The sequence below is a fragment of the Penicillium samsonianum genome, assembly GCF_028829775.1.
Source record: "Penicillium samsonianum strain IBT 33392 chromosome Unknown utg000003l_segment0_segment0, whole genome shotgun sequence".
NCBI lineage: Eukaryota > Fungi > Ascomycota > Eurotiomycetes > Eurotiales > Aspergillaceae > Penicillium > Penicillium samsonianum.
Genome location: NW_026643261.1, coordinates 882074 through 903328, shown reverse-complemented (window position 1 = coordinate 903328; position 21255 = coordinate 882074). Strand labels below are relative to the sequence as shown.

General features: G+C 49.0%; 8 protein-coding genes across 8 annotated transcripts; 2 read left to right on the top strand and 6 right to left on the bottom strand.

Moving 5' to 3' along the window:
• Positions 1–675: 675 nt before the first annotated feature.
• N7471_003894 (uncharacterized protein) lies at positions 676–1182 on the top strand (the record flags this gene model as incomplete). Its single annotated transcript, XM_057276613.1, has 1 exon — positions 676–1182. The coding sequence occupies one exon, from the start codon at positions 676–678 to the stop codon at positions 1180–1182; it is 507 nt and encodes a 168-aa protein (XP_057136223.1).
• Positions 1183–2496: 1314 nt separating this feature from the next.
• Positions 2497–3519, bottom strand: N7471_003893 (NADP-dependent oxidoreductase; the record flags this gene model as incomplete). The annotated part of the gene is made up of 1 exon (XM_057276612.1): positions 2497–3519. The coding sequence occupies one exon, from the start codon at positions 3517–3519 to the stop codon at positions 2497–2499; it is 1023 nt and encodes a 340-aa protein (XP_057136222.1).
• Positions 3520–4445: 926 nt separating this feature from the next.
• Positions 4446–4937, top strand: N7471_003892 (cupin domain-containing protein; the record flags this gene model as incomplete). Its single annotated transcript, XM_057276611.1, has 2 exons — positions 4446–4471; positions 4544–4937. 2 exons carry the CDS (start codon positions 4446–4448, stop codon positions 4935–4937), a joined length of 420 nt encoding a protein of 139 aa, XP_057136221.1.
• Positions 4938–5217: 280 nt separating this feature from the next.
• N7471_003891 (uncharacterized protein) lies at positions 5218–7164 on the bottom strand (the record flags this gene model as incomplete). The annotated part of the gene is made up of 3 exons (XM_057276610.1): positions 5218–5827; positions 5876–6165; positions 6226–7164. 3 exons carry the CDS (start codon positions 7162–7164, stop codon positions 5218–5220), a joined length of 1839 nt encoding a protein of 612 aa, XP_057136220.1.
• A 1674-nt stretch (positions 7165–8838) lies between these two features.
• N7471_003890 (uncharacterized protein) lies at positions 8839–10484 on the bottom strand (the record flags this gene model as incomplete). The annotated part of the gene is made up of 5 exons (XM_057276609.1): positions 8839–9677; positions 9733–9975; positions 10046–10161; positions 10224–10332; positions 10388–10484. 5 exons carry the CDS (start codon positions 10482–10484, stop codon positions 8839–8841), a joined length of 1404 nt encoding a protein of 467 aa, XP_057136219.1.
• A 563-nt stretch (positions 10485–11047) lies between these two features.
• N7471_003889 (uncharacterized protein) lies at positions 11048–12935 on the bottom strand (the record flags this gene model as incomplete). Its single annotated transcript, XM_057276608.1, has 3 exons — positions 11048–11205; positions 11271–12564; positions 12627–12935. 3 exons carry the CDS (start codon positions 12933–12935, stop codon positions 11048–11050), a joined length of 1761 nt encoding a protein of 586 aa, XP_057136218.1.
• A 492-nt stretch (positions 12936–13427) lies between these two features.
• Positions 13428–14391, bottom strand: N7471_003888 (oxidoreductase, short-chain dehydrogenase/reductase family; the record flags this gene model as incomplete). Its single annotated transcript, XM_057276607.1, has 3 exons — positions 13428–13842; positions 13900–14214; positions 14276–14391. 3 exons carry the CDS (start codon positions 14389–14391, stop codon positions 13428–13430), a joined length of 846 nt encoding a protein of 281 aa, XP_057136217.1.
• A 970-nt stretch (positions 14392–15361) lies between these two features.
• Positions 15362–18998, bottom strand: N7471_003887 (uncharacterized protein; the record flags this gene model as incomplete). The annotated part of the gene is made up of 2 exons (XM_057276606.1): positions 15362–15740; positions 15796–18998. The coding sequence occupies 2 exons, from the start codon at positions 18996–18998 to the stop codon at positions 15362–15364; spliced, it is 3582 nt and encodes a 1193-aa protein (XP_057136216.1).
• Positions 18999–21255: the final 2257 nt, after the last annotated feature.

Here is a 21255-nt window from a genome sequence, read left to right as displayed (position 1 = left end):
CGGCGCTAATTATTGTTTTACACCTAGGCAGCAGGCTAACTCCGCCAACAAATTACTATTGATAATGAAAAGAAGCGAAGCTAAAGAGACTAAACAACAATGATGAGAGAAAAAGATGATCTGAATGCCCAAGTGGTGAGATAACCTCGGATTTGTTAAATATGAAGAGATTCTTTTCGAGACAACTATGAGGATCTAGAGATAGATACAATGTATCCAAGATAGTTGGCCCATTTGCTGTCTGCCTTTTAATAAAGGTGTTCTCTAACATTTTTACCACATGTACAGCTTTCGATCAGATTGATTAATGGCATAAATATGATAATTAAAAGACCATATATTTAACTATGTATTTAACAATATCATTTTTCAGCAGAATATACGAATGATACAGAGATAATAAGACTGGACATATTGGAAATACCAACACTGGTTGTTAGACAAGATCTTAAGCGCTCATACCCAATGTCGAGATACATAGTTAGTCTACTATTTCTAATTTGTCTGGGCGGCTAGGTGCATACCGTGATACCCTATTTGCCAGAAGAAAAAAGCGGGGAGAAAGGTATTAAAGACCAGAGGTTCTCATCATCAAACCTTTAGCATCTTGTCCACAAGTCAGTCACCTTAATTTCCAATTCAACTTCACCTCCATCTCCAACTCCCAGCGTTAAAATGTCAACCTCCCAGATCTACCCAGTCTACAAAGTCAAATTGAAACTATCAACCCAAGACCCAGACATGCCATCCCCCCGATACCACACCATACTTTTCGTCCAGACAAACGCGCAAGGTCCGCGTAGCGGCATCAAGCACCACGTCACCGGCGACATTGCCACAGGCATGCACTACGAGCCAGCAAAATATGACGACCCCGAGACAGACGAGAACTTCTTCTCAAAGGAACTCCTCGGGCATACCAGAGCTCTCAACTATCCTAAGAATTGGAACGATATCCTCAAGTCTATCCCCGCGCCACCGAAGCAGAAGGATTTCAATAAAGTCACGATGAAGACAGAGCCCATTAAGAGTTGGGATCCTTTGACGTTTTATGAGCCTGGAGAGCCTCGTCGGCCGTTGATTAAATGTACGGAGTGGATTAAGGATCAGGCTATTCCAATCTTGATTAATGCGGACTTGATTCGGTGGAGGCATGAGCGTGTAGCTGGTGCTTGGGATTAGAGGGATTATTCTCGACACCGCTGTTTCAAAGAAGGGGTACTTCCGGTATGTACTACTTCTGGTTTTGATATCGTCCACGCTTCCTTTCAGTCATAATTTTAGCACAATAACTGGCGCCTTTCCAATTTCTCTTTCAATTTACGCAAATTCCATAAAAACTAGATATTGTGACGATAATTCGTACAGAGACCGGTGGACGCATTACTTGCAGTCTCGGCAAATGGTTGACAATATACATTCGAATCAAAGTCTATGTGACTTTTGAAAATAGACAATATTGCGTCCCGTAGGAATGCATCCTGACTTGTGTGACCTACCCAACAAGTTATCAGATGGTGCTTGATTGATATCAAACAAATCGACCTGCCCAAAGAGTCGTCAACCACGGTTAACTTCCGTTGTGGTTCCCTCTAGTGCAGCTCTAGTCTCTCGAGTACCTCAATGTAAAGACTGAACATTCACACATGACACAAAGTATAGGTTCCAAGACAAGAGAGGACTTCGGGAAGTAAAGCCGCGAATGAAGTACTGTATCGAGGAACGTACCAGGTAGGACCGCACGTTTCAACGCAAAATGCTACCGGTGTTACCCCAAGAGATATTTAATCAGTCTTTTTCTCTTTGCATAATGCGTTATATTGACATCTTAATTCCCACAGTACACTTCCAGTATGAAACCTTTCTCAATCCTCAAACAACTTACCTCGTCAGTAAATGCATTCAAAGAAAATGAACCCGGCGCACGAGAAGCGCTCATTGCACACAGCCGCGCGCTCGTGGCCGCACTCGAACTCCCAAGCGAATTCATCCAGCGCACTTTCTGGGCAGAGGTAAGATGACCCGCCTCGCCAAATAACGCAACAAACAAGCTAACACAATCCCCATTTATCCCACAGCCTGCCCAGTCTGCAATAATCCGGCTCGCCCTAGATGTGCGCCTATTCCAACACCTCCAAAAAGCATCTCCAGCAGGTCTTAGGACCAAAATCTTTTTGGTCCCATGGGAGTTGGCAAGGTCTACCTGTAACACGAACAAAAAAGTGTATTTTATTAAGATAAGTAAGCATTTTATACATCCAAAAGAGGTAATAGTACCAAAATCCGCCAGGTACTGCAGTATGACTTCGGATTTTCCTAGGGGTAGAACATGTATCTAAAGAAAAAGAAACTGACGATCATGATGATACTCCCGTTGCTCTAGGGCGTGAATACTGAGAGTAACTGCAGCGCAAATATTTCCCGCAGAGAAGAAAAACAATAGGTTGTTGTATGGAGGCACTATAAAACTAAACAAACAAACTGAGCCCAAAAAGCTCAATTAATAAGAACGACTTTGCCACGTCCCGTATACCGTCCGTTAGCATGCTCATACGCCTCTCGCACCCTATCAAAAGGGTACGTCTGAACAACCCGAGACCCTAGAATGCCTCGCTCTGCAAGTTCCGCCAAATAGTGCAGAGTCTCGCTGCTCCCGGTAACAATGAAAAACAAGGCCCGAACCCCCGCCCTGCGTATTCCACGCCTTTCATGCTCCTTGACGAAGTCATAGCTGGCAGAGTCCACGGAGACCAATGTTCCGTCGCCTTTCACGCAGGCCCAGCACCTGGCCAACACGTCACCACCAACCGCATCAATAATGATATCGAAGTCTGGCTGGTGGCCATCCAACAGGGCGTATTCAATCGTCCCGTCTGCCCCAAGGCTGCGAAGAAAGTCTTGATTTCGAGCGTTACAACTCGTCGCGGCCACGACGTGCAGTCCTGCAGCAGAGGCCAGCTGGACCAGGTAGATCCCCACGGCGCCGGCAGCCCCAGTGATCAATATTTTCTGCTTTTTATGGGAGGATCGAGCCTTGCTCTTCAAGGAAGCATCCACAGAGGGAACAGGAACGTCAGCATGGACAAACAGGGCCTCGTAGGCTGTGTGCGCACTGAGGGGGAAAGCCGCAGCTTGCTCCCAAGTTAAACTCTTTGGCTTAAGAGCAATTTCTTCCTCCTTGGCGATTGTATATTCTGCCCAGGTCGCCGCGCGATCCACGTGTGTCATGCCAAAGACCTCATCTCCAGGTTTGAATTTGCTGCTGCCGCCAAATGATTTGACCACGGTTCCAGACAGATCGTTTCCCATAATGGCATATTCACGGGTATATGATTCGGGCCACGTCAGCATATCCCGAATTACTGTCGTTGCCTTGAGGCGAATAAGCAGCTCGCCAGGCTTCGACAGCTTGGGAATGGGGACATCCTTATCCAGGTGCAAGGCAGAAACAGGCGCCGGATTGGAGGGTGAATAAGGATCGCAGGACGATGGAGCTGGATGCACGCGAATAGCTTGCATTTTGGGGGATTGTTTGCGGGTGTCCTGTTTCGACTGTTTGAGAACGAGTGAAGCGGCGGTACAATTAAAGCGCAGTGTTGTCGGAGCCTCAAGAATGCCCAGTGAGGCTGTAATTATATATCTGCGTTTATAACGTCTTCATTGATACCCAAAGGTAGACAAAAATTGTAAATAAAGACTACCGGCAACCCATGAAGGCCGATGACATCATCGCGATGATTATTCGTATCGCCCGAGGGATGAATAGGCTATTGTGACCGAGGAGGTAAGCAATCAGTACTCGACCCTTGGGTTACAGACATCTACATTGATGAGGACCTGCTTGAAGTGGAAAGCTATTGCTTGTCAACTTACGGATCCGGCCTTAGCAAGTTTTCCTCTGAGCCCATGAAGGATCATAGGCCCTGCAGGATCTCCGAATAGCCTATCCGTTTGGAATTAGGTTCTTCGGCTACCCGTGGACGGATACCCGGACCCACTTGTGAGGGGATGCGCGAATCAGGCTTCATCGTGGGAGACCGGACATACCGGAGTCATTCTTCATCCACGAATTGAAGTGACAATATGGGTATATCGGTTACTCGGTGGTCATGAATCCGTGATGGGGCCATTCCCACATGGTGGATGATATGCCGGAAAGCACCAACACTATTTGTTGAATGTCAAGATTCTTTCCGTCATGTCGAACTCCCCTTCTCGTGTTGGTGATTTCCCAACGTAATCGATCGGCGCTCGAGCTGTTGGGCTTTAGGAAAAACAAAAGTCTCTGCCAAATGTATACCTAGGTCTGGTTGCTGACACCCAGACCCCCCATAACATATAAAGAGCCCCTTCGCCCGCACCATCAACGAGCTCAGCTTATAGCACATACACAGCTCGATCTACAGGACATCCCTTGAGTGCTTGACATACATACGCATTGCGCCATGGAAGAACCAACCTACGATCCGAGGTAAGCGTATCAATGTTCACATGGCATATCACGCCCGACGAAGAAAACTGCTAATTTCCTTTTCAACACCAGCCGCCCTCTTGCGATTACCACCCTCGTCTACCAGTATAAGTTGGTCAATTGCCCTGGGAAGACTATTGTGGGCCTGCTTGTCGAATACCCACCCGATGGTGCCACGCCTCCTCATCGTCACGGAGGAGCTTCCGTTTCTGCCTATGTAATCAAGGGTTCTGTGCTGAACAAAATGAACAACGACCCGATGAAGGTGATCGACCAGGGCGGGTCTTGGTATGAAGCTCCAGGATGCCATCATCGGATTAGCGCGAACGCCAGCAAGACAGAATCAGCGGCGTTTTTTGTCAATTTCGTTCTCGACACTGAGACGCTGCAGCGAGAGGGGCCAGGTGTTCTGGTGCAATATGACGAGGAGTACAAGGATATTGTCGCCCAGAAGATGAAGGCATGAAACTACCAAGCCTTATTAGCTTCGACATGAACTGGTGGGAAGTGCGGTGTATTATGTCTTCGCGTGGGTGGTAAACCACCCTGACTTGGGGTTACCTGTATACTCTTCGCCTTACGTGTACATATTTCAGGTCAGCGACACGAATAATCTATTGGTTAAACGTTTGGAAAGCTCGTGATTTACAATAGCACATCTCGCCTGACGCTGGCATTCAGCTCCTTTGCGTGCCAACCATTGAGAGTGTCTGGATACATACGTAAGATAACAATGATGCGGGAAGTTATAGTCCATAACTCATTCCCCACGGAAGTTCATCCGGATTTTCAAGATTATACCAACCACACAGATCATCGATAGTCCCAATGATTGCACTCATATCGATGTTGGTGTTCGGTATATCGCTGGTATTCAAACCCCAATCTGTCCCTTCTGTATCCAAAGACGGGACATCACTAGGTCCAAACGCATTGCCATTATTCGCCACATATTCAAGCCCCAGTACACATTGAGCAATCACTTGTATCTCGCGCACATTCCTCGCTGTTCTCGGCCACACTTCTCCCAGTACCTTGAGACATCCAAGCGTCATCCGAATCTGATCTCTTGCAATGGCGAGATCACTCCCCTTGAGGATGGCACTGCAGGCTGAAAGCAGCGCCAATGTCCCTTCGGTCACCATGCAAGTGGTGAAGGGTGTGTGGTGAAACTGTCGAACTGGTAAGGCTAAGAGGCGGATTTGTGCCTCTATAGCCCGTAACACTCTGGTGGTGTGTACGTTAACCATCTCGGGTGTGGGCGTATCAAGGGGCGGCTCACGGGCACAGCTGGATACATTCTCGACTGCGTTGAATCTTAGGGCTGACAAGGGACGGTGAAGTGCGATTGTTGACCTGTTGAGTGAGCGTGAAGCTGCCTGTTATAGAGAAGGTGAAGCTTACACATGAATCACCAAATGAGCCTGGAACATGAGCTCGTCGACTTCACCGGTCACGTCCATGATTTGTTTGCGATGTGAGGGTAACAAAAGTCGCCATCCATCAAGGCTACAGTCCACAGATTGGATTATATGTATCGAGTCTTCTTCCGCGATCATTCTGGGGGTTGTAGATATGGCAGATGCGGCGCACTGTACGGCGCCAACCAGATATGCGAACGATGAAAAGTGTATGTTCTCGGGTCCAAATTCGCGGCAATTAAATTCCTGTAGAGTTCTGGGGGGCGGTATTTTCTGTAATCACATAAGCTGTTTATTCGTCAAGCCACCGCGAGACAAAATGTCGATACTCACCCCTGACTCGTAGTCCGACTCATCACACGGTAATTCCATAGTCGTGTCAATGTTTACAACCTGAAGGTTCATTGTCCCCAAGGTGCCGGCATAATATGTGTCCACGATATACAGCATCCACCATGTTCTTCTCCAAGATTCCCTCAGCACAAGATCGTCGGCTCCTTGCGCCGCCGCAAATCCGGGATGGAACATTTGTAGGTCGATAGCGAGCTTGTTTGCCATGGTCACCTGCAATTTGGAATCATCCTTGTAGTCGTACCAGAATAAGGCCATGGAGTATAAGAGTCGACATTGAACTAGAATTGGATCTAATGCAACCGCTTGTGACATGGATGTTTCGAGGTGCTGTTTTAACGGTATCGACCATTCTCGTGCCTTGTAAATATTGCCAAGAAAGCGAAGAGCGGCAATCAGCGGTGCAAAGCTTTGTTGTCTGCTCTGATCTTGATACAACTTTGTCAGGTGTTTTCTTGGTAAGATGAAGGGGTGGCATATGTGAAAGGTTTTGTAGTATGAATCAATTAGCGGGTCGTTCCAGATATTGTTCGAGTGAGCTGCGTGTTCTGCTCGCACGAAGGTGCTGGCTGTCCCACCACCAGTAATGATACCAAGCATACTAGGCTCGTGGCGAGAATCGACCTGAAGGTGCGGAGCGATACGCGCCTGGGGTTTCGGGAGTGTTGCTCCTCGCGAACTCGGATGATTAACTTGACGAGTATCCGTTGCCGCTTCCAGGCGTTTGCGGCGCTCAGCCAAAGCTGTGCGGTCAAGCCCACCGCGTCGTGATTGAGGGTAGCTGCACTGCTTGCCTGCCTCAGAGCAGCGATCGCAATTAGGTCGCTTCCCGTCGCATTTCATATGCCGCGAGCGGCAGGCCGAGCAAGCCAAGGATGAGCGTGAAGCTCGATAATTGTGTGATGTGGATGTGGAGTCCATAAGTTGCCGCACGAGACCTTTGAGAGGTGCTGGTATACGGGTGATGATCCACTAAACAGACTTATTCCCTACTAACTCGGCGCGATGTTGATTTGCTTCACACCGCCTTCAGTGCCAACATCAAGTCCACGGCCCGGTGATGTGCCGTAGTTTGTAATCGTGAGTCGAGGGAACAGGAATATTTTTTAACATGGGGCTTTGCGATAGTTCGAGCGGTATGCGTAATGCCAAGCGGAAGATGGCTCGATCGCAAACTGTATTGGAAAACTGGTAGATGACAGGAGATAGTGCATTTTAGCAGTATATTTCTAGATATCAAAACGAGCTAAATCACTGAGTAGAATAGGGCATTTCAAAATAAAGCTCGAAAAGTGATCCAAGAGAATAAAGCGGTGGAAATGATTTCAAGTCTGTATGTGTAGCATGAGTACATCGGAATAATGTTAGAAAAAAGTAATGAGAGGTGACTTAAGGCGGGAATCCCCTCAGGAGCCTGTTCTCTATCAGCACCCATCTATGGATGGAAATTCCAATCATCAACATTGGTCATGTCAGATCCCCAGACGGTTTCAGGATGGCAAGAATCCCGAGTCCTGGTACTGTAACCTGCTGGAGATTTTATAAAGAACAGTTTTGTCATGGTCGAAATGAACTTAAACCGTATAAGCCGCATGCGCTACACGAAGCGTGTCAGACTAAGTTTTGAATAAGAAATCAGGAATGGGGCCAATGTTAATACTGACAAACAGAATCATCAATCTCGGTAACGCAACAGAAACACCGATCGACAGCTGCTTGCAGACTGCAATTATCAGTGAGGAAAAGCCGACGCTGGCGGCGACGAGTATGGACATGATGATGTTGGCGCATTTCTCGGTGAGGGAGAGGCCGGAGGTTGAGTGGAGAGGGATTCTGGAGAGAGTTGGGTTGAGAGTTATTAGGATTTATACTTGTCCCGGTGCTGCGGAGAGTCTGATTGAGGCTGAGTTGGCATAATCCATTTTATATTGCTTTTTAAGGTATTTTTGTGTTCCTGATAGGGTTAGTCTGGCTGCGTGACACCATTCCGTCATGCATAGGTGGATTCTGATATGTCCAGTGTCTAATCTGTCATTGTGGCGTCGAACAAAACGTCGCCATAGTGGCCCGAGTTCCAACTCTGCGGCCTTTGTTCCGAAAACATTTGAATCGAAGGCCTCCATATCTGAGGATACCGGCAACTCACTCTGAGTTTCGGTCATTTATACTCCCGCCTTGTCTTATTTGAGCCGGCGGCAACTCAGTTGGCTCTCCTTCGGCAACTCTGTTTGGTAATATCAAGGCAAAAGGGACACGCTACCGAAAGGGATAGTAGTCAGTGCGAGATATCCTAGGCGGGCGAGATTAGTACGAAAGGCGACGAGGAAACTGAGGTCGAGGGTGGGATAGGCAGGGAATTGACGCAGGTGGTTGCGGCACACTTGCACAGTGCGCGATGACATCTCAAAACAGACCATCGCCTATAAGGACTCTACAAATACATGATAGACCGAAACCTGGATATTCACCGGCTGGTTATGTTCCAGTTCATTTCCTTTTCTTTTGAACTGACCTGCTGGCCTTGTATCATCGTAAAGCATAAAAATGGAATCAAATCACCCATCCGGGAATAAAAGGCTATTAAATGGCTTCCCCTTATATAGACATATTGGCACAAGTAAAGGCAGGCGTGACAGATCCCGCGTAGTCAGCAATGATCGCCTCAACTGCTGCGTACAGGCCAGGACCCAGCAAGAACAGTCCAACCAGCATGATGATGATATTGAGCACAGTCAATGCAGTCTTTCCCAGGTTCTTGAAAAGCGATCCACGGTTCAGCTGCCAGTATGCGACAGCAAAGTAAATGAACCCGAAGAATGAATCAAAGGCCGCGCTGAGAAGGGAAAGGAAATCACCCATGCTGGGAATGATCTCCGCGAAAACAAACCCGAGTATCCAGATCCCGATCATAATTACTCCCCACACACTCCATCCAATCACGGTGTGGCTGTGCGAGTGTCGGGACTTGCCGAGGATGCGAGTGTAGATGAATTTTGCAGTTACGTTCGCGTATATCACGCCAATAACCAGGGTAGGGACGATCACGAAGCCGAAGGATGCTTTCTTGTATGAGACGACTCCCAAACTGCCGAAGGCGGGGGCGGTAGCATATTGGCCCAGGTAGCGGAATCCAATGGCTGAAGGGACGATGAATAGGATGGCAGAGATCGCGGCGAGAACTGCCAATGCTTTAGGGAAATCTTGCGGCCTTTCCATCTCTGAGATGAAGGTTGGGAACAGAATTTGGGGGACCCAGAGATAGGTGATGTTCAGCACAGCGTTCATACAAGCGACCCATGTGGTGCCTGGTAGAGGAAACGCATAGGTCTTCACGGGTCCGTCTGTGGGGTAGTTGCCCTTGTATCCGTACAGAGGGGCCTTTTCGATGCCGGCGAAAACGAGGAAGAGAATAATTGCGATACCCATACAGGCGGCTGTAGGATGGTCAGTTAGAGCAAATCGAGAGCTGGGGAGGATTTAGCTACTCACATGAGAACATTGACATGAAGCTAACATGTTGCAAAGTCCGGGGCATGGACATGATGATTCCCATAATGGCCACAATTATTGAGAAGACAGCAGTGCACAATGAGTGGTCTGATAGGGTATTCAAAACCTTGGCGCCAGTCAAAACGTGAAATCCGATGAGAAGAATATTGTTCGCAAGCATCATGAATGCGGAAAAGACGTAGGCAGCTTTGCTCTGTCCAAACACATGGTATCCAAAATCGCCTGTCGGTAATTAAACCGTTAGCTTTCATTGCAAGTAGAAATCGGGAGACTTGGACTGCCGCAGACTCACAGATATCCATGATATGAGGATGCTTCATGATATATTTGTGCATTGTGATCGAGGTAACCCAGAAGAGGAGTCCGCAAAGGACCATAGTAATGATTCCCGGAACCCATCCGAGGACACTAAGTGAAACACCCCTGTCAGCTTCATTGAAAACAAGTATTCGAAGGAAACGGTCACTCACGAGAGAGACCACGACTGTGCCATGATGGCCAGACAGACCTGCTCACCGGCAAGCAAGCAGGCGGTCTTCTGCCACGACATAGTCCGAAGCTTGATATCATGTTCATGGTCTGGACGAAAGGTAATGTCAGCTTAGTCTGATATACAACGCAGCGCAATCGGTACCTGCGGCGACCAGAGCAGTGATGGTATCAAAAGAGTCTGTTCCATCAGTCTCGGTGCCCAGGACGTAGCCTGGTTCTTTCTTGTCGTCCTTGGACATGTTGGGTTCAAGATGATCGAGGTGATGGGTAAGAAGGTAAGTCTACCTATGTAGGTACGTACCTAGGCAGGATCGGCGGGGCCCTACATTATAAATAAATGAGAGACAAATTACACGTGGATTCGGAAGCTTTTTTTTTCTTCTTTTTTGCTTGTTTTTTGCTTCTTTTTCTTTTCTTTTGCCTTGGCGTTAACATTGTATCGTGGACGCCAGTCCAGAGAAGGTAATAGCGCAACTATTGCGCCATAATTAAGAGCATCGCGATATTGGCTTTAGTCTTATCAGGGGTTAGCCGCATTGCTTATCGGCCGTTCCGTGGGCCTGGGCCAATTTAATTGTTGACACTTTTATTTCTCGTCTTCTGATTGGTTGAACAAGTTAAATTGTCCAAATCAACGAATCAGCCCATGCAAACCAAGCCGACGAGTCCTGTGAGTATTTCTTGGTAAATTTCTTAACATATTTGCGAATTTTGGTAGGATATAGGATATTGACCTCCAAATGGTGATTATTTCACAAAAGTTCATATATAATGTTGCTATGGACAGATACATTCGAAGTAACTACAGCTTCGCACCGGTTGAGCCCCCGTGGCCCTGTACAGCCCGATCAACAATCTCCATGGCCTGGAAAAGCTGATAGTCGTGCTGCTTAGGAGTGACAACCTGCACACTGAGAGGTGATCCAAGGTACACCCGACGGTCAACCGTTTTCTCGTCCCCTGTAAAATCGAAGCAAATTAGCGAAGGCTCACCTGTATATCAAGTGTTAGTATCGAAAACTTACAAAGCTGCCGATTAGCCTTATCCCAACTTCCCAACACAGGTGCCTCCATTTCCCGCCCAATCTCAAGATCAGATTCTGTGAATGAGCGGACAGGAACCGAGCCAGCCGGGTAGTCTAGCAGCACGAAGGTCGACGTGTACCCAACGGCATTGTAGCGGTCGATCTCCGGGACCGGGTGTGGCGCCACAGGACAGATTATGGCGTCGATGCGTCGAGCGACAGACGAACCTCGTGATGACAACGTCCACATCTTCATCATTTCCCTTTCAACCTCAGCACGCTGAGCCTGTAGCGCCGCCAGTTGAACCACCGTCAAGGCCTTGCCGCGCTTCATTCGGCCTTGCAGCCACGGAATGAGGTCCTCGCCCATGCCCTCGATAAGGTCAAGCATGTGGGACCCATCGTCGATGCCCATCAGCCGGCCAGCGAGGGCTTGGCATTTAGGTAGGACCTGTGGAAGTGGGATATCAACGACCTCGACGCCGGGCGTACGGCGGAGGTTGTTCGCGACTTCGTTCAAAATTCGAGCGATCGGGGGTAGAGGTGTGACGAGACCATCTGTCTTGAGAACACCAATAGTGAAATTGTGCGGCGGAGCGAGAGCAAGCGGTATTGGTTGTGACGACCATGAGCCCGGGATGCAATCTTCGCCGAACAGCTCCGCGCGAGGGACGATCTCCGCCATGATGGCGTTGATATCCGCAACAGAGCGAGCTAACGGACCAGCCACTGCTTGCAGCCCTATCCTGCCCTTACCTTCAATCTGGCCGCTCTGTTGGCCTCCATATGGTACGCGTCCGTTACTCGGCTTGAACCCGTAGATACCCTCACACATCGCTGGTACGCGGATGCTACCACCGATATCGGTGCCAAAGCCGACCATGGACCCGCGCATGGCGATCAACACACCCTCCCCGCCAGAGCTGCCACCGGCAGTCAACTTACGGTTGAGCGGGTTCAGCGTGCGCCCAAAAAGGTGGTTGCAGCTGTCCAATGTTCCGAGTGTTTGTGGTATGTTTGTCTTGGCGATCACTACCGCGCCCAGAGACTGCAGGAGGTCTATCAGTGGGGCATTCGCTTTTGCAGGTTTGAACGCCAGGGCAGATAATCCAATGCTTGAATCCACGCCTTTTATATCAAATGTGTCCTTCACTGACACCGGAAGACCATGTAAGGGGCCTACCGGGGTGCCCGTACGGTGGAGGTGATCGTCCAGCTCCCGCGCTCGTTTCAAGGCGCGGTCGAAGAGGGGCTCGGTTAGACAGCGAGTGAGTTGCTGGGCAATGGCTGCTCTCTGCAATTATCCAAATCTATTAGTGCCTTGATCAGAGATAATCGGCCAACATGGGAGCGCACCTTGCAAAACCCTCGCACCACGTCTTCGGCTTTCAACCGACCCTCTGTCATCTCTGCCACAAGGCCCCGCACATCGTATTTGTCTGTTATTTCCAATTCCTTGGGTGTAAGTATACCACATGTCCGTGGAATATCCATTACCCCGACTCGTTGGTAACTTTTCGGGCCAACGGTGATCGACTCGGCAATTGAGAGCATCCCCTCGGGGATGACGTGTGCGGGTAGCCGCCATTCGGCAGGGATAGCTGCAGCAAGCTCAGCTTGCTTGCGCTGAGCAGCCGCCACATATCGGGGTTCCTGGGAGGTCATGGTGGATGTGTTGTGGGAAAAACATCGAGGTGGGGAGAGGTGGTTTTTAATGCGGGGAATGTGGAGAACAGCCGCCTCGGCCTAGTTGGGAGTATGTAGTTACCCGAGGTCTCCTTTTCGTTGACTGACGTCTTAAAAGACTACCTAAACTGATCGGGGTTCCAGGGTTACATTTCAAAATCCATATGTAGGCTTCGGGGGCATGAATATGAGCAAGGTCTCCTTTTGACTAGTCGAGGTCTAGAATTCCCTAATCGGGATAGACCACCTGCACATCTATCCTGTACCATCTTATTACAACCTTTACAGCCTTATAGTCTTTATTAGGGGGCTTTTTTTGATAGATCTCCATGGGGGTCCTGTTAGGGACCAGGGGGCTAAAGCGATTTTAGTTTCAATTTGATGATGGGGTTTTGTATTGGAACCTCGATCGGGTTAGTATTTTGAGCTTGTTTGTCTCCGTTATCACCTATAACAACATAGATCAAAAGTCTAGAGTCTCCCCTTAAGTACAGCTCCACCATCTGTTGCAATGACCGCTCCATTCAAATGACTTGAAGCCCTAGACCCGAGGAAGACAACCAAACCAGCAATATCCTCGGGCCTGCCAAGCCGACCATTTGGTGAGTACTCCTCGAGTTGCTTCATACCACCCTTTGTCGCAATGAGTCCACTGGCCATCTTCGAGGGATAGAATCCCGGTGCAATAGCGTTGGTCAAGACGTGACGTGGCCCAAGCTCAACAGCCAAGTTCTTCGCCAGATGGATAGCAGCGGCCTTAGAAGCGGAATAAGATGGAGTTGCATTCTCGCCGACTGTACCAATCCCAATACCTGCCACAGAGGCCGTGATAATGACGCGGGATGGATCTGCGATGGTTGCCTTCGCTGTGAGGAGAGGGGTGAATCTAGTTCGATGTTAGAATCGTGTTTCATCCCTAGTTTCGGCTAGACTAGTAACATACTTCTGGATCGTGTAGAACACACTCTTTACGTTCAAATCCATAACCTTCGAGAACATCTTTTCGGGGTGGGTATCGAACTTCTCACCCCATGTTGCACCGGCATTGGCGAACAGGATATCAACACGATCTGTCGTCTTGGCCACCTCAGCGACAAGTCGGTCTAGCTCTTTCATGTCTGAGCTGTCAGCTGGCACAGAGATGGCTTGTGCGCCCGGCCGCTTGTTGGGGATGGCATTGAGAGCTGCGACTGCTTCGTCGCAGGCTGCCTTCTTGCGGGAGGTGATGTAGACTTTGGAGCAGCCGGCTTGGAGGAGACTGCAGATACGTTAGAATAAGTCTTGGGGAATAATTGACATAGCGCTAGAAATATACATACCCTGAGGCTGCATGTAGTCCTAGTCCCCGGGAACCGCCTGTTACGACAGCGACCTTCCCCTCGAGGGAGAAGATGTCGGAGAAGTTGGAGAGTTTGACTTGTTCGTCGACGGACATTTTGGAATTGATTAGAATTCAGTTATATTAAAAGCGTGAATTCAGGAAAAAGAGGTTTGGTTCCCCAACTTAGCTACATATTTGTATCTTTACAAGCCGAAATGGCCGAGGCCCGTTGATTCCCCGACCCCGCTTGGGTGGAGCTCAAACCGGGGGGGGATTAGTAATCTGCACAAATTCTGCCTAGGTATGGATGAAAGTTATATCAAAGGATATACGTAGAAAAGTCGTCTGCATAAAGTGTGCTTTTCCCCCGCCTTTTTCTGCCGTCTAGCAAACAAACCGAGAAGGGGGAGACAATATCTATGCAGACATCTAAAAAGACATCTAAAAAAAAATCTAAAAGACCATCTGAGAAGACTATTATACAAGACTACCAAAAAATACTTGACACGGCCACATAAGCGGCCGACTATTCTTGTACATGTACGTTTATTTCCTCTGCCACTTTTTGGCTTTCCCATTCCGTTTTAGTCTTTTTCTCCCCGAGAACAACTGAGCACTAAAGCCGGATGACTTGCTCACTGAGCTGATTTGCTCGACGAGTCGAGAGGAACCCATGGGAAGATGAGTCAGTACGCAATAACGCGATGAGATGGCGTGACGCATGTTGTTCAATATCCATCGACGGATTGGCTATCTATTATACTGGTTTGTACTAATGATATCTTTAGACGTTGGAATATCAGCAAATGATCCAGCAACATGAACTCGAGGCAAATATCATATAACCCTATATAGTATTGTCCGCAGCCCATGTCTAGGGTGCTTCTGGTCACCGTTGCTAGATCGCTAGCATCTATCAACATCAGTTACTCTTTCTGACCTCATCAGCCCACCACCTGCCCGTCACATGAAATCTTGCTTTCAAAAATTATACTGATAATAATAATAATCATTGAGCGAAAGGTTTGACCCTGAAATGAAGCCCGTGCATGGAACATTTAATAGACCAAAGGTTTCGATTAAATCAGCGTCTGGCCCGCTCCATGGCTGCAGCACTCGCCTTCAGTCCATTGTTAGGACCAAGTGCTGTCCTGGTTCCGCCGGACGGTGACGCGCTCCGGAAAGGGGCTACAGATGCCGGAGCAGAACGATTGTGCGCCATGTGCGCCTTCACAAGGTGGCCCGCAGCCAGGGCGGCACATAGGGAAAGCTCTCCAGCCAGAACAGCGCCTCCGATGATGCGCGCAAGTCGACGTGCATTCTCACCGGGCGTGGTCGGGTGTGATCCACGGACACCAAGCATGTCGAGCATTGCTCCCTGGGGTTCCAGGATGGTACCACCGCCCAAGGTACCAACTTCAATAGACGGCATGGAGACGGAAATTTGAAGTGAGCCTCGGAGACTAAAACAGGCAAGGTTAGCGAATGGGTCCGAGTCAGCAGCCGCTTTCAACCTACTTTTTCATGAGGGTTATGCAGTTAGCACCCTCCACGACCTGCGCCGGATCCTGCCCTGTAGCAATGAAAATGGCAGCGGTCAGATTCGCTGCTTGGGCGTTGAAGCCGCCGATTGAGCCAGCCATGGCGGACCCAATTAGGTTTTTCGACACATTGAGCTGAACCATGCTATCCACGTCGCTCTTCAAAACGTCCCTGACAACGTTTGCGGGGATAATGGCTTCAGCTACGATGCCCTTGCCCCGTCCGTCGATCCAGTTCAAAGCAGAAGGTTTCTTGTCCGTACAGTAATTTCCTGACAAGGTAACGATGTTCATATCGCTAAACCCTGCCTCAGTTGCCATGACATTCAGGGCATGCTCTACACCCTTGGAAATCATGTTCATTCCCATAGCATCGCCAGTACTGGTCTTGAATCGAATATACAAGTTAGTACCAGCAATAGTGGTCCGCATACTCTGTAACAGCGCAAATCTGCTCGTCGAGTTAAACGCTTCTTTCATCACGGTCTGACCGACGTCCGAGTCAAGCCAGGCTTTTGCAGCACCAGCTCGTTCAAGGACCTCGAAGCTCACACACGGGCCTCGTGTCATACCGTCACCCGTGAGAACCGTCACGGCACCACCTCCCAGGTTGATTGCCTTGCTGCCACGGCTAGCGCTGGCGACCAGGACGCCCTCCGTTGTTGCCATGGGGATAAAATAACTCATGCCATCGATGACGATAGGACCAGCAACTCCAACAGGGACCGGCATATAACCAATGACATTCTCGCAACATGCACCGAGAACACGTTCCCAAGCGTAGTTTTCGTACGGCAGCTTTGAGTCTTCCAGCATATTTGTAAGCTCCGCGGTAGCTGGTGTCCTCGAAATGATAGAACGGCGAACCTTCACGGCTCGAGTGCAGTCTTTTAGACTTTTCTCCAGTGCATACCCGGGAATCTTGCCCCGTAAAGACAAGGCAACGATATCCTCATCGTTCAACTCGCTGATCGGCGTTTCTTTCAGCAAATTGTCAAGTTCGACTTGTGTGCGAGACACTAGAAGTTCCCCAGTGGCTTCTGGTTCTTGTACTCGCTTAGTGGCCATTGGAGGTGATTTTACTGACGTCAATGAGGCCTCGCCATCATTGTCGGTAGTGAAAGGAGCCAGATGGTCTGTCTGAGGAACCTGTAGACTTAAATGAATCTGAGGAGTCAAAGTCTGGGCGGCGTTGAACCTTTCAGCTTGAGCAAGTTCCGCCGAATCGACCGGGCGATCCGGGAGATTGGGGTCGTTTATACCTATTCTGGCAGCCTTGAACAGATAGCTGTTCAGAGCTACACTTAGGGCAAGTGCCGCAAATACCCATTTGGAGAGAACGGGATCTTCGAGGCTGGTGAGCAAGCCGCCGACCATTCTTCCACCCATTCCATACTCGTATAGCTTCGAGAAGTCATCTGTCGACGCATACTGACTAGCCGTGGTCTTCACGGAGTGCGAGGCGGCGTGATGAACTGAAGGATACTCCAGTTCGTACTTGATGGGAGGGAGGACAGTGACCACAGTCGATTGACCGCGCCCTCTTGCCTGGAAAAGCAGTTCATCTAGTCCATTTCCAGCTACCTTGAAGGGCTCAAGCTGGGGTATCATGACTGCTCCGCTCAGGCTTTCGGTCCAAGATGACATACTAGACAACGAAGCTCTAGAAGAGGCTTGGAAAGGGATGGAGCAGACGTTGACAAGGTTGATGACAAGGAAGCCCACAACCATCCAGAACTTGAACTTTGGAACACTGCTGCCCTTCATATCCTTACCAAACAAGTATTCACTCGCACTGTCCTGGACATCATTGCTCTTGGCTACACTCTCGGCTGTTCGTCGACTGAGACGGTCGTCTTCTAACACGTGCCGCATGTTGACATGACGTTTGATGCGGTTGACTTCCAGCTTAATAGAAAGAATAGCGGTGTAGAAGGTAAACAGCAAAAGGCAGTCGAAGAAGAGGATCAATGCAGCCAGGAAACAGAAGTCCTGTAGCCCACCTTGCACGCCCGAGGAAGCACCGACAACCAGGAGCAAGATTTCGACCATGTAGTGGCACACGATATCGTAACCCTTCTCCCGAATAGCGCTTCGCACGGCATATTGAATGGTACTTTCGGTGATGGCCGCGCTACCCTGATGAGCCTGTGTATTATGGGGGTTTTGGTGCTCTACAGCATGGGACAAAACAGCTCGGGTCAGAGTAATGCTTTTCTCGAAGCCAACGATCACGACCAGGAAGGGAAGGCCTTCGGATAGCAACTTCATGCTCATCGGAACCCCGAGTCTTATGGTCACGTCGAGGCCTAGCAGGAAGGCAAAGGTTGACGACAAAAGAACACTGGTAGCAAGCCAAACCTTCGATCCCAAGTTCTTCAAGCTCAGGAAGAGTGAGACGAAAGTCAAGTGCATGAATATGTAGCCTAGCACCATGACAATAACATCGACTGTTTGAGCACTCTTGACAAGATCAAGAAACTCTGTCCAGGTATCGTGGGTCCATTGAGCAAGGCTGCTCGTATGAGTCCGAGCAGCCTTCATAATCCACATCTGGCGCTCCGTCTCGACGACTTCCGCCTCGAGCGATTTCCGGTCGGGACCGTTGTTGGGAATCTCCTGCATAGCAGCCACTAGTTCGGGCGCGTTGTTGTATTGAACAGAGAAGGCAAAAGTATTTTCTTTTGAATAGGTAGTCAGAGGGTTTAACGTTGAGGGAAGGTGAATCGCAGATAGGTTTACAGGGAGAGGAAAAAATGACGTTGTGGGGTATTGGGATGCCTCCGCATACGATCCCGGGAATACCAAGGTCATCAGTGCTTGGTGGTTAAGATCCTCGAGACTCTCTGCATCCGTGTCGAAGCTCTGCCACTTCCAGCCATTCTGTGGGCCGGTGATCAAGCTCCGGCTTCCAACGACCAAAGAGCCCCATTCTGCTTTGCCGACGTTTCCGGGGGCATGGAAAAGGCTGTCTTTAAGTAGTCCAACGTATGTGGTACTCGCTAAGATGGCTATGGTGCAAATGGTATGGATTGGGTGTAGAGAGGCAGTTTTGGATAGAAAATGGAGGGTCGAGGTCACTGCCCGGTTCCCCAAGCGTCGGGGTTGCTGTTGGTCCATTGACTCACCACCGCGAAACCGGGAGGGTAGTAGCGACGAAGCGTCCACGCTAAAGCTCATATGCTGCAGCTTGTAGTGGTACGTACCGATAATCCCTAAGAGGAAAATCTCGTCAGTTCTGGGAATGGATAGGCAAGGGCTTGTATCGCTTTAGCTCGCAAAAGCGCCTAAATCTACAATTGGGGTATTAGGGAAATTCCATACCTCCAAAACCGAATGAATAGCCTGAACAGGTAGGTATAGCCCGCTGTCGTAGATTATGGGAAGCTTGTTCAACTGAAGGGAAAGCGACGATGGAACAGTTCCCATGTAGAAAAGTAGCAAACGGTGCGCCCCTGAGGCAGCGGCATTGTTGGTGCCTGCATTTTGGCCCCTAAATCCTGGATCCCCTATCTACCTTTGTGGATTGATGACCGCTCTACAGACTGCTGCCTACGGTACAATTGGAATGGGACAACCAAGGGTCAGTATTTGTGTTTATATTTACATAAGAATAGACTGTGGAAAAGGTCTAAAATCTGTAAAGCGAACTTTCTATGTATAATTAGAGCTTTCTTTTCTTTGTCTATGAAACAGAGGTGGTTATACTAAGGGCTAGCTCCGATATGTGACCTAGTATTAATCGAGGTCGACTTGGGGCTTCGTCAACCACGAGGCTACCTTATTACAGAGTAACTTCTCAAACCTTGGGAATGTTTTGTTGGATAAGTATCAGGGATATATTGAGCCTTTTCCACAGTGGAAGAATATGGCGCAAAGCATTATTCTCAGAACGACTACTTACGTAGGTACATACGTAGGCATTGGTAACTATTACTTTGCGTATGAAAAGCCATGACATCATTAGGCAGCAACCTAGAGAACTATGTATAGACAACATTGAATAAATCAGCGTAGACTTCAGTACGGCCAGGCTCGGCGTTGGATATATTCTAAGCCTTTTCAAGCCTTTTGGATTGGATTCCTCGTACGCTTATTCCGAATCTGTGTATCGCCGATCGGAACCTCGCTGCCTCGTTCCACTATACCCGAAACGTACCTTAGCCAGTTTCGTTTTGTTTTAGTGGTTCCCTATCGGCGTTTTACCTCAGGGTTATCGTGACAACAAGGCGACACTGCCTCCCGATCCGGTACCTTTCAGGTATCGCCCTGAGCGTAGCGTGGTGGTACGGGGTACCTTAGGGGTACAGAGCGAATACCGCAATGTCACGTCCAAGCCCTGGAGATTAAAGTCAATTCTATAAACCCCGAACCTTATGCAGCTATAGCTATTTCCAAGGTTGAAACCTTGGACCTCGGGAGCCTTGCCCAGGTGGAAACCTGGGGGAATTAAATCTACACAGAACTTCTCAGGTGCCAACTACTGTATGGATGATTGAGATTTTGAAACTTGAATTGTTTTAAACTATCTGATTGACATTATTTCTTTGTAGTGAGTGGAGGCGGCTTCAATAAAGCAAAAGTAGGAGGTGCCTTCCCTTTTGGGTCGAAAGTCGTAACTTACCCCAGTTCCCTACCTGCCCCTCCCCACTTCTTTCTCTTCTTCTTTCTTTCTTTCTTCTTCAAACACTCCGGACCCACATTGCACTCCGTGGTTCCCTAGACACCACAAATTCGAACTGATACACTCCGCGAACCCAAAAATCACGAACACGAATGCGAACGCGAATGCGAACGCGAACATAAGCCGATCGGTCCGGAATGAAGACAGTGCGATCGGTCCGGGACGCGGACGCACCTCCTCAGGACACGGATATCTGGGAAGTGCCAGATGACCCGTCAGGTCATGACGGTATGCCAGTCATAATACCTGGGGATCCGATACCGACTATCCTCGCACCGACAGAAACGGCCAAATACCTCGGTATATGGCTTAATAAGCGCCTCAACTTTACAACCCATAAGATCGTGTCGAACCCGTAGGCCACCCGCTACATGGTCAACTTCATGCACCGAACAGGTCTCCTCCAGCAGTTTGAACACGTGGGACTCGATAAGGAAAACGACGACGACAAACCGATAGGCCTTGCGGCAATGGATCTAAGTGTGGAAGACGATAGGTATTAGCCAATGACGATAAGTGATGCTGTGGAACGAGAAACTCAGCCAGAGTCGACAACTATACCAGCTGGCCAGGGAAACCATATTATCAATGGAAACTGAGGCAGGGGGAGAAAGCAGAGGATGGAAGGGAAGAGCGAGAAGTGAGAAGAGGTAGTGAGAAATGAGAGATGGAAGATAGAGGGTGCACTCCACGGCAGTCGTCATATGTTTATTTCTTATCTAGTTATAGGTTTGTGGGATTACGCGATTGTTG